At 45.2% G+C, this 20,139-nt stretch overlaps 1 protein-coding gene across 3 annotated transcripts in view; it reads right to left on the bottom strand.

Annotated features, from left to right (window-relative positions):
- Positions 1–9,239, bottom strand: part of TMCC2 (transmembrane and coiled-coil domain family 2) — a 38,190-nt gene extending 28,951 nt beyond the window's left edge. Inside the window, exons 1-2 of one of the 3 annotated variants that reach the window (XM_081490908.1) lie at positions 8,420–9,239; positions 2,945–3,067 (exon numbers count right to left, since the gene is read on the bottom strand). In XM_081490908.1, the coding sequence (XP_081347034.1) occupies positions 2,945–3,028 (84 nt within the window). In that variant the 5' untranslated portion in view covers positions 3,029–3,067; positions 8,420–9,239. Of the gene's footprint in view, positions 1–2,944; positions 3,068–7,353; positions 7,864–8,419 lie in introns of those variants that run through there. The other 2 variants (XM_081490906.1, XM_081490909.1) reach the window with 2 other exon arrangements.
- Positions 9,240–20,139: the final 10,900 nt, after the last annotated feature.

Below are 20,139 nucleotides of genomic sequence, written 5' to 3' on the forward strand. Positions count from 1 at the left end.
CATCTCCTCTCCCTGAGCCCCGGGAGGTCAGGGTAGCACTGGGGACAGCAGTCACCACTGTCTGCCATATTGCTCTGCATCCGAAATAACCTTGGTCAAATTATTTTAAATATCATACGACAGTATTTTTTCAAAGTGCTTTCCGACGTATGCTGTCCTTCTAGCCTGACACAAGCGTAAGCCCGGAAGGCAGGATATGTCTCCATTTTACAGATGAAGAAACGTAAGCGGAGCACAGTTAAGGGGCTCATTCCATTCCCAGAGAAGAATCTCCAATTTCTACTCAAATGTGCCTCCACCAGCTCACACGCCAATTCCGAGACTAAAGCAGACATAGTATTTACATAGGTCCCAGAAGAGTATCGGCATCACTGACTCAAAGGACATGAGTTTGAGCAAGATCTGGGAGACAGTGAAGGACAGGGAAGCCTGGTGTGCTGCAGTTCATGGGGTCGCAAAGAGTCAGATATGACTTAGCAGCTGAACAACAACAGTGGAACAGTATCACAGGCAGGATCAAAACAGAACAAAAATGCCTGAGCCACGGGGAGCTCTGTCCCCTGAACTGCAGCAGTGGATCTTCTTGTGTTACGTTGTAGGACATGGGCAAGACCTGTATGTAACCAGAGTAGGTCTTCCTTTCCCACCTTGCCCTCATTCTGCAGGTCAAGGAGAGCCAGGGTGACCCAAGGACCTTTGCACCAGCAGCACTGAGGAGCTTGCTAAAGTCCATGGTGGGGAAGAAGAAAAAGAACAAAAAAAGGAAGACAAATAATAATGGGGGGAGGGAGGTGGCTCCATACAAAGGGGTTTTTCCTCACAAAGTGCAAGGCAAGAAAGCAGGGTGATACATGCATATGGGTGTCAGAGAGATGGTTAAGGAGTTTTGACGTAACATGGTAAGTATTTAAAAAAACAAAACAAAAAACCCAGCAAACACACATAACCAGCCACAAGTTTTGGAAATGAGGAAAACCATGGTGACTAGCTTGAGGGAACTCAGCCACCAACGCAGCAGAAAGCACCACCTGCTCTGACTAACAGGTTCCAGCTACTAAATGTCACTTGCTTCTCCACATTGACTCCTGCTTTTCCCCAGCTGCCAGGAGCCATTTTGGTGGCCAAGCAGAGCCATGTATTTATTAGGAAAAGAGAGCTGAGCTGTTTAGGAGTGAGAGCTGGGACACACACAGCTCTCCCAATCCACGAGAAGGAGCACAAACTGTCCCACAACTGCCCAGAGGCCAGAAGGGAGGCAGAACGCAGAGCGCCCCAGTGCCAGATGCCCATGTCTGCAGAGGGAAATAAGGCAAGTTTGCTGCCCTCCCCTGAATCATCTTTAAGGGCAGGAAGGGCCCCACCTCCTTGGGGTGCCATCATCCTCTCAGGAAGAAAGGGTGGACTAAATGGTTTCCGAAAGATCCTTCCTGAGAAGGCTGTGGTCTCTGAACAGTTAGGCTTCATCTGTTCTCCTCCCTGGGTGTGGGTCCCCAAAAGGGGAAGTCTGCTCCAAAAGCTACAAACACAGCTGCCTGAGATCAAGCAAAATGCTTTGGGGTACAGTGACTTTGGTACCATCTGGTTAAAAATAGCCAAAAGCGGCTTCTAATTCTTCCAAGTCCCTGCATTCTTAACAACTCCCATTAATGCTGAAAGCATCTTTAAAAGTGATGCTAACCTATAGCTAATTATCCCACCTGGCAGCTGACTGCACCTCCCCTCCTCCCAGCTGGGTTTGAAATGCCCTCTGCCCCACCACTGGTTCGGTGGGGTGAGTTTAGTGGGGTGACTGGGTCACCGTGAGCCTCAGCAAGCCTAGGTCGCCAACGTTCCTCTATTTATAGGGTCTCTATGGAAACAGGGCCAGCATTAAAGAGCTAATCACTGTAAAAACCCACAGAGTCCTACTCTCGAGATAAAAAGTGGATTGCAGAAGTCTACAATTGCCCTTAAGAAGCCTTGGGTGGGGAGCCTGGGGCTGGAGGAGAGGATCAGTCACCCCAGGTCTGGCACTCATGGCCATAGTGATGGAGAAGAGTGAGCAGCTGCAACTGTCTCTCTTAAAAACACAGTGAAGAAAGACTTTTGGAATCATTTTTTTCTTCCCCAGCAACCCAGCTGACATTAAAAAAAAAAACAAAACAGATTTCAACTTAGAGGCAAATGATTTCCCCATTCTCAATTTTATTTAAATTTCTCATTCCTTTACTGCTCAGAGAATTCTGCCTGGAGTCAATGCAAGTCAGGCCAAGTGACCTCATGCAATGGGTCTTTAGGCAGAATTGGCTCAACATATACCAGCATAAAAGATTCTGATTAAAGTTATCTTCCTGGTGTGCCCTCTCTCTGCCTCTTTTCATCCTACCCACCCTTCACCACCCACCTCCCCTGCTCCATACAGCCCTCTCGTACCACGCCAGCCTAAAGAGATCTCACCACCCTGTTCTGAACTGCAGAGAGCTCATTATCTACACCATTCATCTTGCCATTAATCATGTTCTGCCTTGTGACATGGCTCTCTCAAACTGTTATCCAACTTTTCACCAGCTTCTGGATGGAATCCTCAATGAGCACATGGAGGGCAGGAGCTATATCATCTATTATCTCTGTGCTCCAATAGTAGCGGGCAGAGACCTTCACACCAATATGGCCATTGAAAGTGAAAGTGTTAGTTGCTCAGTTGTGTCTGGCTCTTTGTGACCCCACGGACTGTAGCCTGCCAGGCTCCTCTGTCCATGGAATTCTCCAGGCAAGCATACTGGAGTGGACAGCCAATCCCTTCTCCAGGGGATCTTCCCGACCCAGGGATCGAATCCAGGCCTCCTGCATTGCAAGCAGATTCTTTATCATTTGAGCCCCATCGCTACTTAATAAATTTCTGAGTGGAAACTATGCACATCTACAAGATCATCTTAAAAAGGAGATTTAATCCTTAGACAATTACCTTTTCCAAAGATTTAAAATGCTCAGTTGCACAACTTTTTCTTATGTCTAGCCCAGATCTCTTCTGCTGCAGTTTAAACCTCATCTCAGTCTGTCATCTCAGTAGCTGCCAAGATCGGGCTTCCTGGGAAAAGATGAACAGAGACCCAGGAGCCTGAATGTGTTGACTCTCCTCACAAATGGCTTAGGTCAAGGCTCGGGTTCTCACAGCCAGCTTTGTTTTCCAAGTGGACATCATTCAGCTAACCTGGCTGGACGCCTTTAGCCAATAGGTATGAAAAATCAAATATCATCTTTTTCACCCAATCACAAAACATATCTGTGATCCCTCAAACAGCTTTGTTTTAAGTTCTTAACATGGAAAGGGGCTTAAGTGTTTGGTTGATAAAGGTGGACTTCGTCCAGTATGGCCTTGTTCTAAGAATGCATCATTCTCAACTATGAGGATTTCAAAGGGAGACTCCATTTCTTAAAGGAGAAATGAAAAAGACATGAGTTTTGAGTTGGCCTCCAAGACCACTGAGAAGCCACCTGAGATTTTTTTCCCCAGCTCTGACACATATTTTTTTAAAACTTCAACCCCCAGTTCAGGTTCTATCAGATGTTTCAATTCCTTGCTGAGGGAGAGATTCTTATTAATGGGATTGGCAGTGAAGACAATTAAAAACACAAAAAACAGCACATTCTGTAGATGCCAAGCTTGCAAGACAGTTCTCACTGGAACAAGGGCAGCTGGGGATTCTTCTGGAACCCAATATGCGGCAGAACAGACAGCTTCATTTGGCACGTGCTTTCCCATTGGCCCCCAATTCCTCCCGAGTCCATATCCAGACCGAGTCCATATCCAGACCGTCTCTGAAAATTCCTGAAGGCAGAGGAGGTGGGGGAGGGGCAACCCCAGGCCCAAGGACCCTCCATGTTCCTCCCGTTAGGTCCCGGTGAGACAAAACCAGACACCCTCTGCATTCAGCACTCTCCACTGTGCCTGACTACTTACAGGGCTGGGGCACTGCATCTAGTCAAAGAGGAACTGGCCTTACAAGGGACCTGGCACTTGCCCTTTCACACAGAAAGGGCTCTCCTCTTCTCTGGTAATCAAAGTTCCACCCTTTACAACTTGCTCTGGCACACCTCTTCTGATTAACCTCATATGTTTCTGATTTCATCAATGATGCTCAAAGCACCCTTAAACTTAGGAGTGCTTTGATGATGACTTTCTTGCAAGTGTTTCAGCCTGTTTGCCTGGAGGCCGAGGCAGCACCTGCTGCCAAAGAACTGATTCTCCATTTCCTTATTCTTGGCTCTACCTCAACTGTACCTCTCCAGATGAAACCTCTCCTAGGGTCCTGCTCCCACCTGAGACTGCAGAAATCTTCACAGTGGAACATGTCCCTTCTGCAGGACAGCTGGGGGCCTCCTGCTGCAGAAGGCCACAGAGAGCCCTGCCCTACCACTGGAATCCTTCCCCAGAGCACAGGCACCTTTCCACCCCACCAGCATTCCCACGAAGCTGCTGTTCTTCTCCGTTGAAAAAGTAGAGAAACTGAGGCCCATAAATTTTATCAAAACCCTGGGCCTTAAAAATAAACAAAAGGATAGAAAAATAAGCAGAAGCTTCTTGGGAATGTAAATTTTCTCCCTCTCGGGTAGTAGGTAGCTGGGGTATCTATTTTGTCCTTGTTATTTAAAGGGTACATATACTTTCAGACACTTTTATATATATGTCATGTTTCACAATCTAAAACAGGCTTTCCCACAGAAGGTCAGAATCTGTTGTCCTGTGAACTCTTCACCAGCGAGCTCTCTCCAGGAGCGGTGAGGAACATGGGGCACCTGTGATCAGCATGGGCTGCAAGCCAGCAAGGACAGTCCTACAGGATTCAGCTGTGACTTTCCCTCAGCTCTTTGGTTTCAAATTGCTCTTCACCCTGAGCAGACAGGAAGACCAGTGAATAGTACAGATGAAGGAACCCTCGTGAGTCCTGAGTTAGAAGCACTTCGAACCAGGACTCAGATGATGCACTTCAGAGCACCCCCTTCTTCTTGGAAAAAAGATTAATACTGTTCAGAAATCTCTGGGGAAATTAATCGCAGCGGTGTCTGTGAAAGGAAAGAGAAGCCCAGGGAAACTCCAGGGGACGGTTTCTGGCCAGCACACCCGGAGCCTTCCTTTCAGGAAAGGCTCAAGTCCTCCAGTTGCTCAGGGGTGGGAGAGATGGCAAGGTTGGCGATTTCCTCCCCTGCCCTCTGGCTTCTGAAAGGCCTCAGGGCAGAGCCAGCTGACTCTCGTGCTTAGCCACCCATCCCGGGCCTCAGCGACATCTACCATATGTCGTGTTTCTAACAGGAACGTGTGCTCCATGTCCCTTTCTGTAGTTTTCCCCTGAGCTCCTCCCACTCCCGCTCTCACTGGCGCTGGGTTTACTTGCTGGAAAATCTCAGTGTACTTTTGGTCAGCCAACACTCTCTGTAACCAGCAATCTAGCGTGTCCTCCCAGCTAGTAAGGAAACTGTCAGGAGCAAAGGACTGGATAATGACCACAAATGAATCCAAGACATGAACTCAAGTGGTTCAACGGAGTCCAAGCCACAGGCCAAGGGGGAAGGCGATGTGACTCTGAATTTTGGGGCTCCTGTTGCTGGAGTGTCTGATGACATTGCCCCTGAAGGTCACATCCAGTGTGTGGAGTAGCTGAGAAGGCCTCCAAAGTACCTGCATAAGCTGCCTGTAGGGCAGTGTACTTTTTCAGGCTATTTTTCAGCTAGAGTTTTAAAACTGCTGCTTAACTATTTTTCCTTCTCACTGGTCCTCCACGCCCCCCAAGCTCGGATCCCAGGCCACCGCAGGAGAAATCTACAGTGCCATCTCCACGACACTGAAGGACCAAGGAGGGAGACCACCGGAGCCCCTGCTCTGGGGCTGCTCGGCAAGCTTGGCTATCAAGGCACATTTGGATCATTCTCTCCTCTCCTTTCGCCCAACTTCCATGAAGTTCTTCAGACAAAGCCTTTATTTTTTTTCTCAAGATGATCTCCTACACTGCACCTAATCCATCACAACACCTGGAGCTGTCACAAGAAAACAGAAGTGGACTAAGGGACCAAAAATTCCTATTTCCAAAGTTTAAAATGAAAACAAAACCAAGCCAGAACTGCAGGTTGCTTCAGGCCAAACACAGGTAGGGGACAGGGGGTGTTAAAAAATCAAACTTACCCTATTCCGGTGCAACCATCACATCTAAAACAAGTTAGCTTCTACACAGCACTAGAGCCAAAGATGGGATTTTTCCATTGCTGGAAAACTATGCCAGTGCTGGAAAACAGGTTTGGACATACTTCAAAATTCCTAGTCCCTTCCCCTGGAAAAAGGCTCAGAAAAGTTGAGTGACTTGCCTGAGATCACACAGCAAAGTAAACTGCGATAGCTCCCAAGTTCCTTTCTGGTTCTGAAGTCCCTACTTTGTAAACACATGATAAAGCAGACAGAGATAAACAGGAAAAGGCCCTGCTTGTCTCCCCGAGCACCCACGGAGCAGGCAGCAGCTAGGTTTTCCCTGTGCTGCCAGCCTGGGTTCACAGGACTGTGGTCAGCTCAGAAATATATTTCCTGATGGGGGTGGAGGACAACTTGGAAGGACAAGAAAAGAAAGTCTTTTCTCACACCTGATCTCAACTTTGGTTCAGGGACGGCCCACATTTAATATCAAGTGTAGAGCTGTTGTTGCTATGTCTGCCCCAACCAGAATGAGAGTGCCAACCAACACACCCCCCCCTCAAAAAAAGGAAAGAGAGAGTATAAGAGGTAAGCGGGTGGAGATGAATGAGCTTCTTTCAGCAGCTTTATCTACAAAGACACTGCAGCCCCAACACCACCGCAAGTCCACCGTCCTTCATGAAGGCAGCAGGAGAAAAGAACAGAGCCGGTGGTTTTCACTGCAGCTGGAGCTGAATCGTGGGGGGGTTTCCAAGGCTGCTTTTCATGGACTTGGGGTGAGGATCCCACCTTGCCAAGGAATCAGGGTGTGCTGGCCAGACCCATCTGGATCAGCCCAGCATGAAGCTGAAGTTTGCAGCAGAAGGATGCCCCTTCCCCACGTCAGCACTAAGGCAGCCCTCTTCCTTCACCATCTCATTGAAAACAGAAACCAAAGCTCCTGACCACTCAGGTGGGCTCAGAGGTGGCAGGTGGGACAGGTACCAAGGACTCTCCCTGCACTGCCTACCCAATGGAGCTCATCTTACACATAAAGCTAGCCCCGATCCTCTGAAAAAGGGCAGCAGCAAAATCAGAGGTTACATTCAAATAACTGCCACCAATTTTTAAGATACACACATAGAGGCAGAAGTCACCTTCTTACCCCTCCCCAAGAAACACAGACAGGTAACACACACGGGTAAGAGCACACTCACCTGCGCTCTGACCTCCTGACTCTGTGCTGCTCAGGCCAAACGAGGAATGTCATTGGTTTACTCTGGTGAGCTCCTTAGTGGCTGCTGCCATAGGAGACAGGCTTTATTTAACATAATGGAGTCCTTTTGCTCCCCTAGCCAAGACCTTGCATCCCCTCTGGAGAAAATCTCCCCAAGGCATCAATCTCCAAGGCATCTAAGTTCCTTCCTTGGGCTGACATCTCTCTCAGCCCGGCGGTGAGCTTGCTTGAGAAGCCTGAGCCTGCAATTCCTGTGGCAGCTCCAGCAAAGGTGCATTATTTATCACAGCTGCTGTTTTAGTTAATATAGAGACATATCCAGTACAGCTCAATAATTGTCTCGGCAACCTCAGGCTGGAAAATAAAGGACTCTCAGCTGCATGTGGCCGCCTCTTTCAGATCCTGGTTCTCCCTGCCGGCTCAGCATGTGTGCAACTTGAACCAAGGCCCGCCGAACCAGCCCAAGCACCAACGGGCCACCTGTCAGTTCTCCACCCTGGGGGCTGGTTTAGCAAACCAGCCGGGATCTCCAAGCACTAGCTTAACCTCTGGCTCCACCTAACGGCAGGAAGCCCACACTCCCCTTTCACAGATGGACAAACTGAGCTTCAATCCAGGAAGGTCCCAGGAGGAGGAAACTAATTCAGCAAACGATCTAATGGTCCTTTGCTTGGGCTCCCACCCTTGTATTTTCTTCCCCTTCCAGGGAGGGGAAGGGATGTCAACTTTTTGGTTAGCATTTTGGATTTCTCCAGCTCTTTGTCTGCGAATAGCACTTCACACACATTATTCAAACAATCTCGGATGCGTGAGTCACTAGAACGTCTGCTGAATAATGAGGAACAAACACAGAGGCCTGAAATAAGCTGAAAGACAGAGGCACAAATGGTACCTGAGATCTAGCCCAGGATCTAGCCGAACACCTGCCCATCCTCTCGGACCTCTGTCTGGCTTCCCCATCACTTTTATTCTGTTACAGCACTTCTGCGTGGGGCGGGGAAAGCTAAGTCGCCGGTTGGGCTCTCATGGGGAGGGTCTGCGCTCACCTTTAAATCGGGAGGCTTGCTTCGGGGACCCGGGTTGGGCGCTGCGGCAGCGCCCGCATCCGAAGTTGGCCCGCCAGCAGAGTTAGCACCCGCGGCCTCCCCAGGCCGGAGGTCCGCACCCGGCAGGTGGCAAGCAGCATCTTCCAGCCCGGCTCCATCCTCCTCGCCCTGCTGTTGCTGCAGCTCGTCCGATTTGCACCTCTTCATGGTGTAGATGGGTCGGCAAGGGGAATCTGTCCTTCCAGCGCGCCGTCCTGGGGGGAGACCGCACCCCCTCTTACACTCAGAAACGAAGCTCGGGGTCTAAATTATTAACGAGGAGGGGAGTCGGGCGGATCACAATCTCTTGAATTGAAAAAATAAACCTTTTCAAGGGAGGGTGAGGGAAGGGCGAGGAGCGGGGAGCCTTGGTTACAGCTTGGAATAGTTCATCGCCACCCGGGGAGCGAAGGCAGGTCACAGTCGAGGCTGGGCAGCAGGAGTCCTTGGGCAGTCATTGGAGCGGGAGGAGGAAGACAGCCCCCGGCCCCCAAACTTTCTGCTTCAGGGCACGCGCAGGGCGGAGAACCAAGCAGCACCGTGCATCCCTCCCGGCGGGCCGGGCTGCTGGGCGCGGCAGGCATGGGGCGGCCGGCCGGGCAGGTCCTCGTCCGCCGCCCTTGGCGGCGACTGCGGCCCTTCGCCCCGCCGCGGGCCCCCGGCCCGCACCTGCCTGCGGAGGAGCCCGCAGCGCGCCCCCGCCCCGCCCGCGCGCCCGGCCCCCGCCCGCCGCACCGCCTGCTGCAAAGCCGCCGCCGCGGCCTGAGCCCGCGGCCAGCGTGCAACCTAGCCGGCCGGTGCGGCGGCCGGGCGGGGGGAGGTGAGGCGAGGAGGGCGTGACGACGGCCGCGGGCCAATGGGGAGCCCCGAGGGCCTGGGGGGCGTCGCGGCCGCGTCCTTGGGGTTGGTTGCACCGCGCGATCCCCCAAGAGCGATCGGGAGGGCCGGAGTGCTGCGTCTTAGCATTGCGGACAGCCGGCTGAGGAGTTGAGATCAGGGGCGTCTGGCTACCGAGGCGCGATTTTAGCAGAAGCACCCGAGGGACCCTTCCAGGAAACACTCTGTCGGGGTGTCCCCCACCCACTCATTTTATTTGGCGGGGAGGAGGCGCTCTAGGGATGCTTATCATCACGGCTTTTTTGCTCTAACTTCGCACATTATAGCATCTCTTCGGTGAGGAAGACGCAGATCCTAAGACCCTTGATCTGAAACGCGGACAGATTGCTACCTTCAGAGCTGCAAATGCAAAGGGAAGGAAGAGAGCGGGTGTTCTTCTGCCCCATCGCCTCCTCCCCCAATTATCTAAAGAGTCTCAGCTTTGTGCTCAGAAATAAGAAAGTATCTCATTTTTTAACACAATAATGTATGTGAGAGTTTCTGCAAACTGGGAAGCAGCTTTTAAATAAGAAGGGGGTTTAATGGCAGGAGGTTGAAACATGGAAGAGATGAAAGGAATTCAATCTCTTTCCCGCATAAATCTCAGCCAAACTGCGCTGAGTAATCTGGAGGCAGAAGAGAGCAAATACTGGGGTTACCAAGAGATGGAGCTGAGTAATAATAACAACCCCATCCGAATAGCTACCTGTGGTTACTGTGGATACCATGGGTTTTGCCCACCCAGCAGCCTAGATGAACAGTTCTGGAAGTAGGTCCCAGGACCAGCAGCGTCAGCATCACCTGAAAACTTGATAGAAATGCAAATTATTGGACACCATCCAGACCTATTGCATCAGAAATAGTGGGTCCCAAGATCTGTTTCAACAAGTCTTTCAGGCAATTCTGATGCATACTAACATTTGAGAACCACTGGCCTAGACTGTAGTGAAGGGGCCACTTAGTGTGTGAGTAACAGTGATCTCTAAAGCGTTTCACAGTTTCCCAAGCTCTTTCACACCCATGGTACCATTCTAGCCTCACTTCAGTCCTGCTAGTCTGTGATTTTCCGGACTATGTTCTTTTTCCCATTCCAACCACTCGTTTTAATGTGTGTCCTAGAAGAGCCTAAGTTGTTAAGTATTTACTTCAGCCAAGCAGCTACTTTCTAAACAAGGCAGCTCCATTTTTAGAACACAGAAGTTTAGGATGGGCTAGAAAATGTAAAGCCCCCTCCACCTCCACTACACAGTGTCAGGCACAATGTGGAAAACGAAGCCACAAGTCTCTGGCATTTTCAGTGGTAAGGGAAAAGCAGACTGCCATTAAAGTCTGTGGCAGGACGAGGCAAAACCAGTCGGGGCTGATGACCCTGGTGCAAGATGTCACTGTCCCCTGATGGCTCACACCAGGGAAGTGCAGGGGTCCCAGAGACCCTGGACAAGTCTTGGGTGGCAAATGGTGAGTGCATATGGACGCACATTCATGACCTGACTCTAGGCCAAAGAAAAGTGGAGGCTGTCAGTGTGAAGCTTTAAGGAAGCAGAGACCATTATCTTTCTGAATTACATCTCCTTTCCACACTAGGTTGAAGCTGACTTTGAATTTGATATTTATATTTTCATGCACACATAGCGTGATGTCCAGATTTCCTGTTTGTACCCATATTTACTGAGGAATAATGCAGGTCAATAAAAAAGTGGTGTGTTTCATGAAATCAGCCAATACTTTACATTCCGTTTTGGAGACAGCGTTGAGAAGTTAAGAGCTCAGACTCTGCAGCCAGTCTGCTTGCGGACAAATCTTAGCTCTGCTATCCACTGACCGTGGGATTGGAGGCAAGTTGTCTAACTAACCTCTTTAAGCCCCAGTTTCCTTATTTAGAAGTGGGGATACCAACCTTATAGGGTGTTGGGTAACATAGGGTGTTATATATATAATATATGTAACTTAGACATTGCCTGGAAGAGTGAGGGCCATCGCTTTAGATAGAAATGTCATCCAGCTTCAAAAAGTTGAACATTCCACTCCAGTGGTTCTATCCTTGGGAATTCAAATATGTCTCACCCATTTCTGACTTTCAGTGAGTGTTATCTCATGCTGCCAACGAAGTCTGGGTGAGAAGTTGTGTAAAGAGCTGTGTGACCTGCAACCACCAGTTTGAAGATGATGACAAATTTTCATTAGCCATAGTCCATTATTGAGTACCTAAAATAAAGAGAACTTGAAAATACTTGGATTGAAATTTTATTTAAAGGACTAGATTATTCTATTAAAGGTTTCTTGGGAAAATGTAGGCACATACTATATTTTGATGTTCTCGATAAGATAAAAATTAATAGGTTTACAATACAAGAGATTATATTCAGTATGTAGGAATAGCATTTTCCAGTGTACTTTGGTTCCACTGGTTAATTATAAATAAATAACATGATGTAGTGGGAAGAACACTTGTCTTGGCATTAGAAAATTCATGTAAGAATTCTGGTTCTGTTACTCCCTGCATGTTCTTGGGCAACCAAATCCCTTAACCTCTCTTATCCTTGGTTTTCTCTTCTGTAAACAGCGGCTAATAATATCTATCCTCACATGGTTATTGTAAGGATTAAACTGAATAATGCATGTGAAAACACTTGACACATAGTATGTGCTCAGTAAACCTGAATGAAACAAAAATGATTAACAAACTTGTCTAAACCCACTGTCTGCCACATGAAAAAGGTGGGATTATCCCACTAAGCTTAATGCTTTTTGTGAAAGGAAATCCCAATTAGGCTGCTGAAAGGGGACATCCTGGTAATATCAAATTTGCTCAACTAGTAAGTGTATAAACAGGAGGACAAAGATTAGGGTTATAGAATCCTGTTTTCCTTGTCAAGAGCCAGTTCATTTACCTTGAAAATGATGAAGCCTTAATTGTTGAAGATAATGTGTCAATATCAACAGGTAAGCATAAAGTTGTTTCTCTTTTTCTTTTTGTAAATGCAATTAATTCTAAGAAATAAAAGACTTCTCTTTTCCCAATAGCAAGAGGCAGGAAATTGTTTCCTATTCTGTAGGAATTCATAAAAAAAATTTTAAACATCAAGTGGGTTGTCAGAGAGCTATTTTAAGATTTAGCATACTAACTAGAGTGCTTTGCTTAGAAGGTAAAAGTACTCTCTTCAGACTCTAAATGTAATAATTTTGATCACTGTATTTTGATACCAACATCATTACAAGTATTTCTTTCTTAATGTAATTTTCTTCCCTTTCTTTTGGAGATTTCCACTTTCACTCAGTTCTCTCCCTAAAAGAAACTGGGTTCCGTTGGCATAGGAGGTGTAAACTATGCAAATAATCATCAGGGAGATTGGCTGAATGGTTGCTGATGTCACAGTCCCACCACCTAAGTACATGCTGTTTATTGGCTCTTAGAAGAGGCAGGCAGGACTGGGAAGGCTCTGCATCACTTGTGAATTGGAGAAAGCTCTCAAGTCTAAACTAAATTTTATTCTTTTTTTTTTTAGTTAAAATGTGCTCAGAAGCATCTTCCAATATGTTATTGCATTTTCCAATATGTTATTACATTTTTCCATGTTATTCCATATGTTATTACTTCAACATATCTCTGTATGTCTAGGTAAACATTTTAAATGATTGTTTACCATTCTATCAAGTGACTATATCATGGTTTATTTAACCTCTACCACCATATTCTCAGCTATTCATTTCAATTTTTTGCCTTCAGGTATAAAACTGTAATTACCATTTTTATTGAGAAATCGTGTTTATTATTTCCTCCATTGCATAGAATCTCTGATACCTAACTAGCAATGCTTTAAAGGAGTAAACAAGCCTGGTTTTTCACTTTTGTAACCATTTTCCTCCCAGCTCTCCTAGAACCTGCATGGGAAATCCAAAGTCTGTCTCATCCCTGGGAGTAGTGAATCTCCTGTCTGTAATACAAAAAGGGGAAGTTCCGGCTTCTAATTTCAGGTCGGATGCATATTCTTCATTCTGCGTGCTTGTTGCTTCTTAGTAATGGGAGAAAAGTCACAAGAATCATGGCCAGCACAGAGGAGGTTTGTGAAGCATACACTTAAACCCTGATTGTCCTGCTCTGTGTGAGAGCCCGAGGCTGCTGAAATGGCTGCTTTGTGTCCTTTCCCGTCCCCACAGGGACTCCATACAAATCCCTGGACAGTCTGTTACTTACAGCTGAAAATGCTAGACCTTGAAAAATCAGAAGGAAAGAAGAGAAGAGAAAGAGAAACTATCAGCTTTGCTCTGAGAGTATCAGTTGTTTATTATTTTACATCTGGAGATAAATATCTGTGGCAGTTCCATCTATTGTTCTATGGGGTGCTTTTAAAGACAACAGTAAGAGCAAGCAAAAAGAATCATAGGGGTTAGGCATTTTGCTCGGAACCCTGTGAACTCTCTCTTAATCCGCATGTCCAATCCGCAAGGTAAGTGTCACTCACCCTACAAATGAGAAAACAGGCTCAGAGAGATGATAGCACTTTCATAGGCCTGAGAGCTGCACTTTGCTGTTTGACTCCTAACTTAAAAGCCTAGTAGTCTTTTCCTAACTATAATTTTGAGCCATGCTTGGGGTAAAGAATTTATCAGTGACTATTAAGCTACAGTCAGATGCATCTCTATTCATTCAAATATATTTATGAAATAAATATCATTTATAAAGGCTTTGCAAGATGCTTGTGGGAGATAGAGAACAAAAAAAGACATTGGTCCCTGCCTTTGGACTTAAAGTCCAGTTGGGGAAATGAGACACAATGAAATGGAAAACAACAACCTAAGATTTAAGCGGTAATGTCTGTCAATACTCCTAGGGGGAGATAATTGAGTGTCACAGTCCAGAGAGAGAGGGAGAGATCTCCAAGAGGGGTTAAGATGACTCCAAGTAACAGTCATTCATCCATGGGTATTTAAAGGATAAAATGTCACTTTAGAATGATTCTGAAGCCTTTAAGTAGGTGAGAACTGTATAAATCTTCCTGAATATAGAATCACTCAATATTTGGATCTCTTTAATTTTACATCTGCTTGTTTTAGAGTTTTTATGGCATATTAGTGATGGGAAAAACTTTTTTTTTCTCTCTTTATTGCCTAAGACCGCAGAGCTGTGTTTCTCAAAGTATGGTTTATGAACTACCAGCAACATAAATTACCTTGAAATTGAGTGGCACATGTTGATTCCTGGGCCCCATCCTAAACTAATGGAAACAGAATTTCTGGGGTGGAGCCTGAAAATCTGCACTTTAACCAAATAACCTAGGTGGTTCTTATGCTCACTAAGTTTGAGAACCACAGATGTAGGGGAAGACTTGGTTGATCACAATTATTGATAGATTTGTGAATTAGTAGTAGCTCTGGTTCAATTCCTGGGTCAGGAAGATCTCCTGGATAAGGGATAGGCTACCCACTCCAGTATTCTTGCCTGGAAAATCCCCATGGACAGAGGAGCCTGGCGGGCTTCAGCCCATGTGGTGGCAAAGAGCAGGACACGACTGAGTGACTAAGCACAGCACAGCACCTTTTTATCAAGCAATATATGTTTGGCATACACTCCTACTTAGTCTGTAAGACAAACTTTGTATATAAGTTTCATAATCTCCATTTTACAGAAGAGGAAAATGAAGCTCAAAGAGAATTAAAAATTTGCCCTAGGTCACCTGGCTAGAAAGAGCTAGCTAAACCAGTTCTGCTTGTCTTCTATGTTTATGCTTTTCCCACAATGCCTATTGTGCCTTGGGATTGAATGCCTATTATATGTCATATAATTTCAGGCTAAATCTTTTAGTAACTTCCGGTGGTTGGTACTCTTGTCATGTAAGATAACTAGGATTCAGAGATATTAATATATATCCCCAAATTACCTTCCACCAGTTGGAATGGAGCTTCTTATTCTAGTATGAACATGAAAGAAATTGCAAGTTGATCAGTCTTGTCCAACTCTTTGCGACCCCATGAACTGTAGCCTGCCAGGCTCCTCTGTCCATGGGATTCTCCAGGCAAGAATACTGGAGTGGGTTGCCATTTCCTTCTCCAAGGGATCTTCCTGGCCCAGGAGTCAAATGCTGGCTTCCTGCATTGCAGGCGGATTCTTTACCCTCTGAGCCACCAGGGAAGCCTGGTGGCTTTTCCTCAATTTTCTCATATGACTTTTCCTCAATTTTACTTCCTCCTGAAATTCCTAAAACAGTTTCCACCCACTATTGGGGCTTCCTTTCTTTGGTGTTATTTCTCCCAGCCCTTTGCTCCTCCTTTGGAATAGAAAACGGTTACGTGGGAGTCCAGGCTCGTTTCTAACAGCTGCCACACCTCTCCCCTACACAGAAGTGAATGAAGAGCTTCAGTCTGTCTGAGTCAATAGGGAAATGTCAGGTGCTTGAAAAATCTTCTGCTGATCTTGTGACTACAAAGATAAAAAGACAACTTAATCAAGGAAACCTTTCCTGGGAAGGGGGAATCACATTATCCCATGTGAGATCTTATTCAAGAGTATGCATGCTTATGTTATAAAGTGTTTCATATGCCCCTAGGGCACATCCAAGCAGATAGAGGGACAAAGGGTTGTTTTCACTGGTAAATCTCCCAGGGTCGCCTTAAACCTCTCACAGGGTGCTGGTGAAAGAAGACAGTCCTCTCTTTCAAGATGCAATGATGTAGCATTTTTCAGTAATATAGAGCTAGAGCCATATAAAATGTCTGTACCCTTTCACCCAGTAAAACCCTCCTGGGAATTATCCTGGGAAATAATTCAGAAAAAGAAAAGAGGCAGCAGCACAACAAAAAAAAATGTTTGTAACAATGAAAAACCCGAAACCACCTAAGTGTCCAAGAATAGGGAGTGGATGAGTAACAGTGGTATAAAAGTATAACGGAATGTCAAGCTGCTATTAAAAGACACAAATATGGAGAATATATAGACACAAAAACCCTTCTTTAAATAATATAAAAGGAAAGCATTAGAAGGCAAATTGTGTTGAGCTAGAATAAGGTCTTTGGAGTCATATGAATGTGTTTGAACTTTGACAAATCACTTAACCAGAGTCTTAATTTCTTCATCTATAAAATACGGTTAGAAATATATAACTTTCCAGGATTGTCATAAGAATTGAAGATGACATCAACTAAATGATAAAATGTGGATAAAGCCTATGTAAGGATAGAAGGGGACTGCTAAGAAATAATCCTAAATTTTATGCCAAGATTTGAAACTATTGAAAATTTATTTGAAATGAATTATTTTTGATATTTTAAAGTTAATACTATTTTTATTTTATTCCCTCTCACCCTTAAAAAAATGTCATACTCCGTATGTAGGAGATGTGTGTCCATGTCATCTGGAAACATGCTTATGGATCACTGAGCCCTATTTTGAGAAGGGTTCTAGATCAGAGCTTCTGAAATCAGCTCCAGGGAAATGACAGGAGCCCTAAACACTGACACACAGGAAAGTTGCTCAGCTAGGTTCAAGACCTACTTTCCAAATACTTAAGAGATTTGTGTGAGGCTTGTTGGGTAGTGCTTCCTCTTTCCACTACAGTTTGAAGATAAGAAATGTTCTCATGACCAGAATGCCATCCATTCACCTTTGCTCCAAAATCCTAATCTTCACCTCCATTAAACCACCTCCCTGTAGAGCTTGATTCACGAGAAATGGGGTAGGCAGGAGGATGATATGAAATATTTTCTTTTGGCTAAAATATATAGAGCATGCTTTTTTGGGGGGGAAGCATATTCTTCATGTCAGGCATTGTATTTGGCATATATTAATAGATACATACTAAGCCAGTTGGAATATGTTTTGGAACTCAGGTTTCAGAATCTTCCAGAAACCCTCCACGAAGATAACATAGACAAAGGAAGGGGTATTGACAGGTTTTCAATTCTCCATCTTTCTCCATGCAGATCAGCCCAGAAAGATAAAAATATAACATGTTACAAGGTCTTATGCTGGGCAAGCAAAGAAATTAACCAAAAATGAGTTCCACCAAAATGGCAGGTAACATAGCGAAAAAAGCATCAAAAACATTTAGATGTGGAAAAGCATTACCAATCTTCCAGTCTTATGGATGAGAAATGAATTGTAGCAAAACAATGTTCAGGGCTTCTTCTGGAAAGCTTTGAGTCAGTTACCTAAAAATCTTCTGGAAACTTTGTTCTTCTACTTGGCAGTAAAACAGATGACCTCTGTTTGGGGTTATATATTTCTTTTAATTGATTGTTTTTCCTTCCCATGCTCTGCATCCTAACAGCCAGGAATGCCACTGATGCAATATTCAGCATTGGAATGATACTTGATGTATAATTAAATAGAATGAATTTAGCAATTCAGTTTTATAGACCTTTAATCTTTAAGTTAATAAACCTTCATGTAGAGAATCTATAAGTAAAATCAAAATATTCTTAGAAATATGCGATTTTCCTTGGAAAAATATATAATCCTGAATGTATTTACTGTAGGTAGGAAAGAAACATTTATTAAGCATTCTTACATGCCAGGTAAAGTACTAACTGCTTTACACATTCTCATTTCTTCTTCCCAATTCTGTGAGATAAGCATTAGCTTCACTATACAGATAAAGTAACTGAGACTCCAAGAAGTTAAGTGATTTGCCCCAAATCACAAAGCGGCAGAATAAATCATAAAGTTAATCATAGCTCAGACCAGAACTCAGGTCAGATTCTGACTCCTGTGCTTTTTCCTTAATTTTTACATTTCATTTCCAAAGCATTTTCTCTTCCTGTGAGGAGGGGATGGACTCACTCCATCCTCCCCAAAACAGAGTGATGTTAAGCACAATCACAGCACTCTCCCTTTACAAGTCACAGATCCAGGATTGGAGCCCAAGCTTGTAGCAGTCATCGTCATCTCCATTATCTGTTACTGAATGCTTTCTATGTGCAAGGCTCTGTACTAAGCATTTTAAATACTTCCCCCCCCCCCGCCATTTCAATTCTCATTATAACCTTACAAGGTGGTCATAATTATTATCTCATGTGATGACTGAAAACAAAGATGCAGAGGAGCCGATAACTTGTCTAAGATTATACAGTAGCAAGTCAGGACTAGAACTTAGGTTTGTAAAGATGCTCACACAATTGATGAAAAGCAGTTGTCATTTATGAAACACTTAGGTGTTAGATACTGCTTTTCGTTGTTGTTGTTTTGGCTGCACTGGGTCCTCACGTGGCGCGGGGGCTCTCTCTAGCTGTGGCACATGGGCTTCTCCTGTTGTGGAGCAGAGGCTCTAGCGCACAGGCTCAGTAGTTGTGGCATGTGGGCTTAGTTGCCCAACCAGGGATTGGACTCATGTCCCCTGCATTGGAAGATGGATTCTTAACCACTGGACCACAAGGGAAGCCCCCAGAAACTGCTTTTTAAAAAGGCTTTTTATTTCTACATACTTTGAGATTTATAATCGCATTGTTCTTTTTAATGCTCACAAGAACCCTATGAAGAAGGTACCATTATTCCCATCTTATGGATGAGGAACTAAGACATAGAAAAGAAGTAATGTCTCCAAGGGCATACAAATGGGACAGGGTAGAGCTAGGATTTGAATGCAGGTATCTTTGAGTCCAGTTCTATTTGCTTAATCCTGAGGCTTTGCTGATTCCTGTTCTGTCTCTGTGCACCTTTTCTACTCAAAGTGTGGTCCACAGGCCAGCAGCGTTGGCATCACCTGGGAGCTTGTCAGAAATGTGGAACCCCAAACCCACCCCAGATGTGCTGAATCAGATGTGTATTTTAATAAGATGCCCACATGTGTCTTGTGCACATTAAAGTTTGGGAAGACTGCTCTGCAACACACCAGCAATGTACAAGATAAGCAGAGAAGGTAGCAAGATTGTCTAGAATAGGGATTCTCAAACAAGTTCCCTTGGAACTCAGTTTTGAGCTAAAAGAAGATATGCTCTATTGCTCAACTTGATAATGGTGATCTTTTCCCTAATTCATAGATAAAATTAAGTTAATGAATTGTATTTTCTCAACTTCCATAATTCTTCCCTTCTTTGGAGTCAAATATCACTTGCCTGTTAGTAACTTTAGAAGATGACAAGAATTGAACAAGCAGTAAATACCTATGGAAAAGTCACAAACATTGTTTATTGTATTTTTTCTTTAATTTGTAGGTGTTTTTTAAACAAAAATTTATTCATTTATTTATGGCTGTGCTGGGTCTTCGTTGCCGTGCGCAGGCTTACCCTAGCTGCAGAGAAGGGGGCTACTCTCTAGTCTCAATGCACGGGCTTCTCACTGCAGTGGCTTCTCTTGCTGTGGAGCAGAGGCTCTAGGGCACGAGGCCTTCAGTACTTGTGGCACATGGGCTTAGTTGCTCCACAGCATGTAGGATTTTCCCAGAGCAGGGATCAAAACAATGTGACCTGCATTGGCAGAAGGAGTCTCCATCACTGGACCACCAGGGAAGTCCTGTGGGTTTCTTAATTCTTGGACTTGTGATTTTATGTTGAATGGTAGAGAATAGTCATATCTTCTCTTAGTAAACTTGTTCCTAATTCACATTACAGAATTTAATGTTAATGTCTGTTGGTGTTGCACAAAAAGCACTGATTCCAACCTATATGAACGTGAGGATCAGGTCCGGGATCTCTCTAGCAATCATCTAACCTAGAGAAACTTGCCATTGAAAAGTCAGGAAAAGTAACATGTGCTGTGCTTAGTCAATCAGTTGTGTCCGACTCTTTGTGACCCCATGGACTACCGGCCATCAGGCTTCGTCCATGGGGATTCTCCAGGCAAGAATACTGGAGTGGGTTGCCATGCCCTCCTC

Source organism: Giraffa tippelskirchi, chromosome 5 (assembly GCF_054371585.1).
Source record: "Giraffa tippelskirchi isolate mGirTip1 chromosome 5, T2T-mGirTip1v1.2.pri, whole genome shotgun sequence".
NCBI lineage: Eukaryota > Metazoa > Chordata > Mammalia > Artiodactyla > Giraffidae > Giraffa > Giraffa tippelskirchi.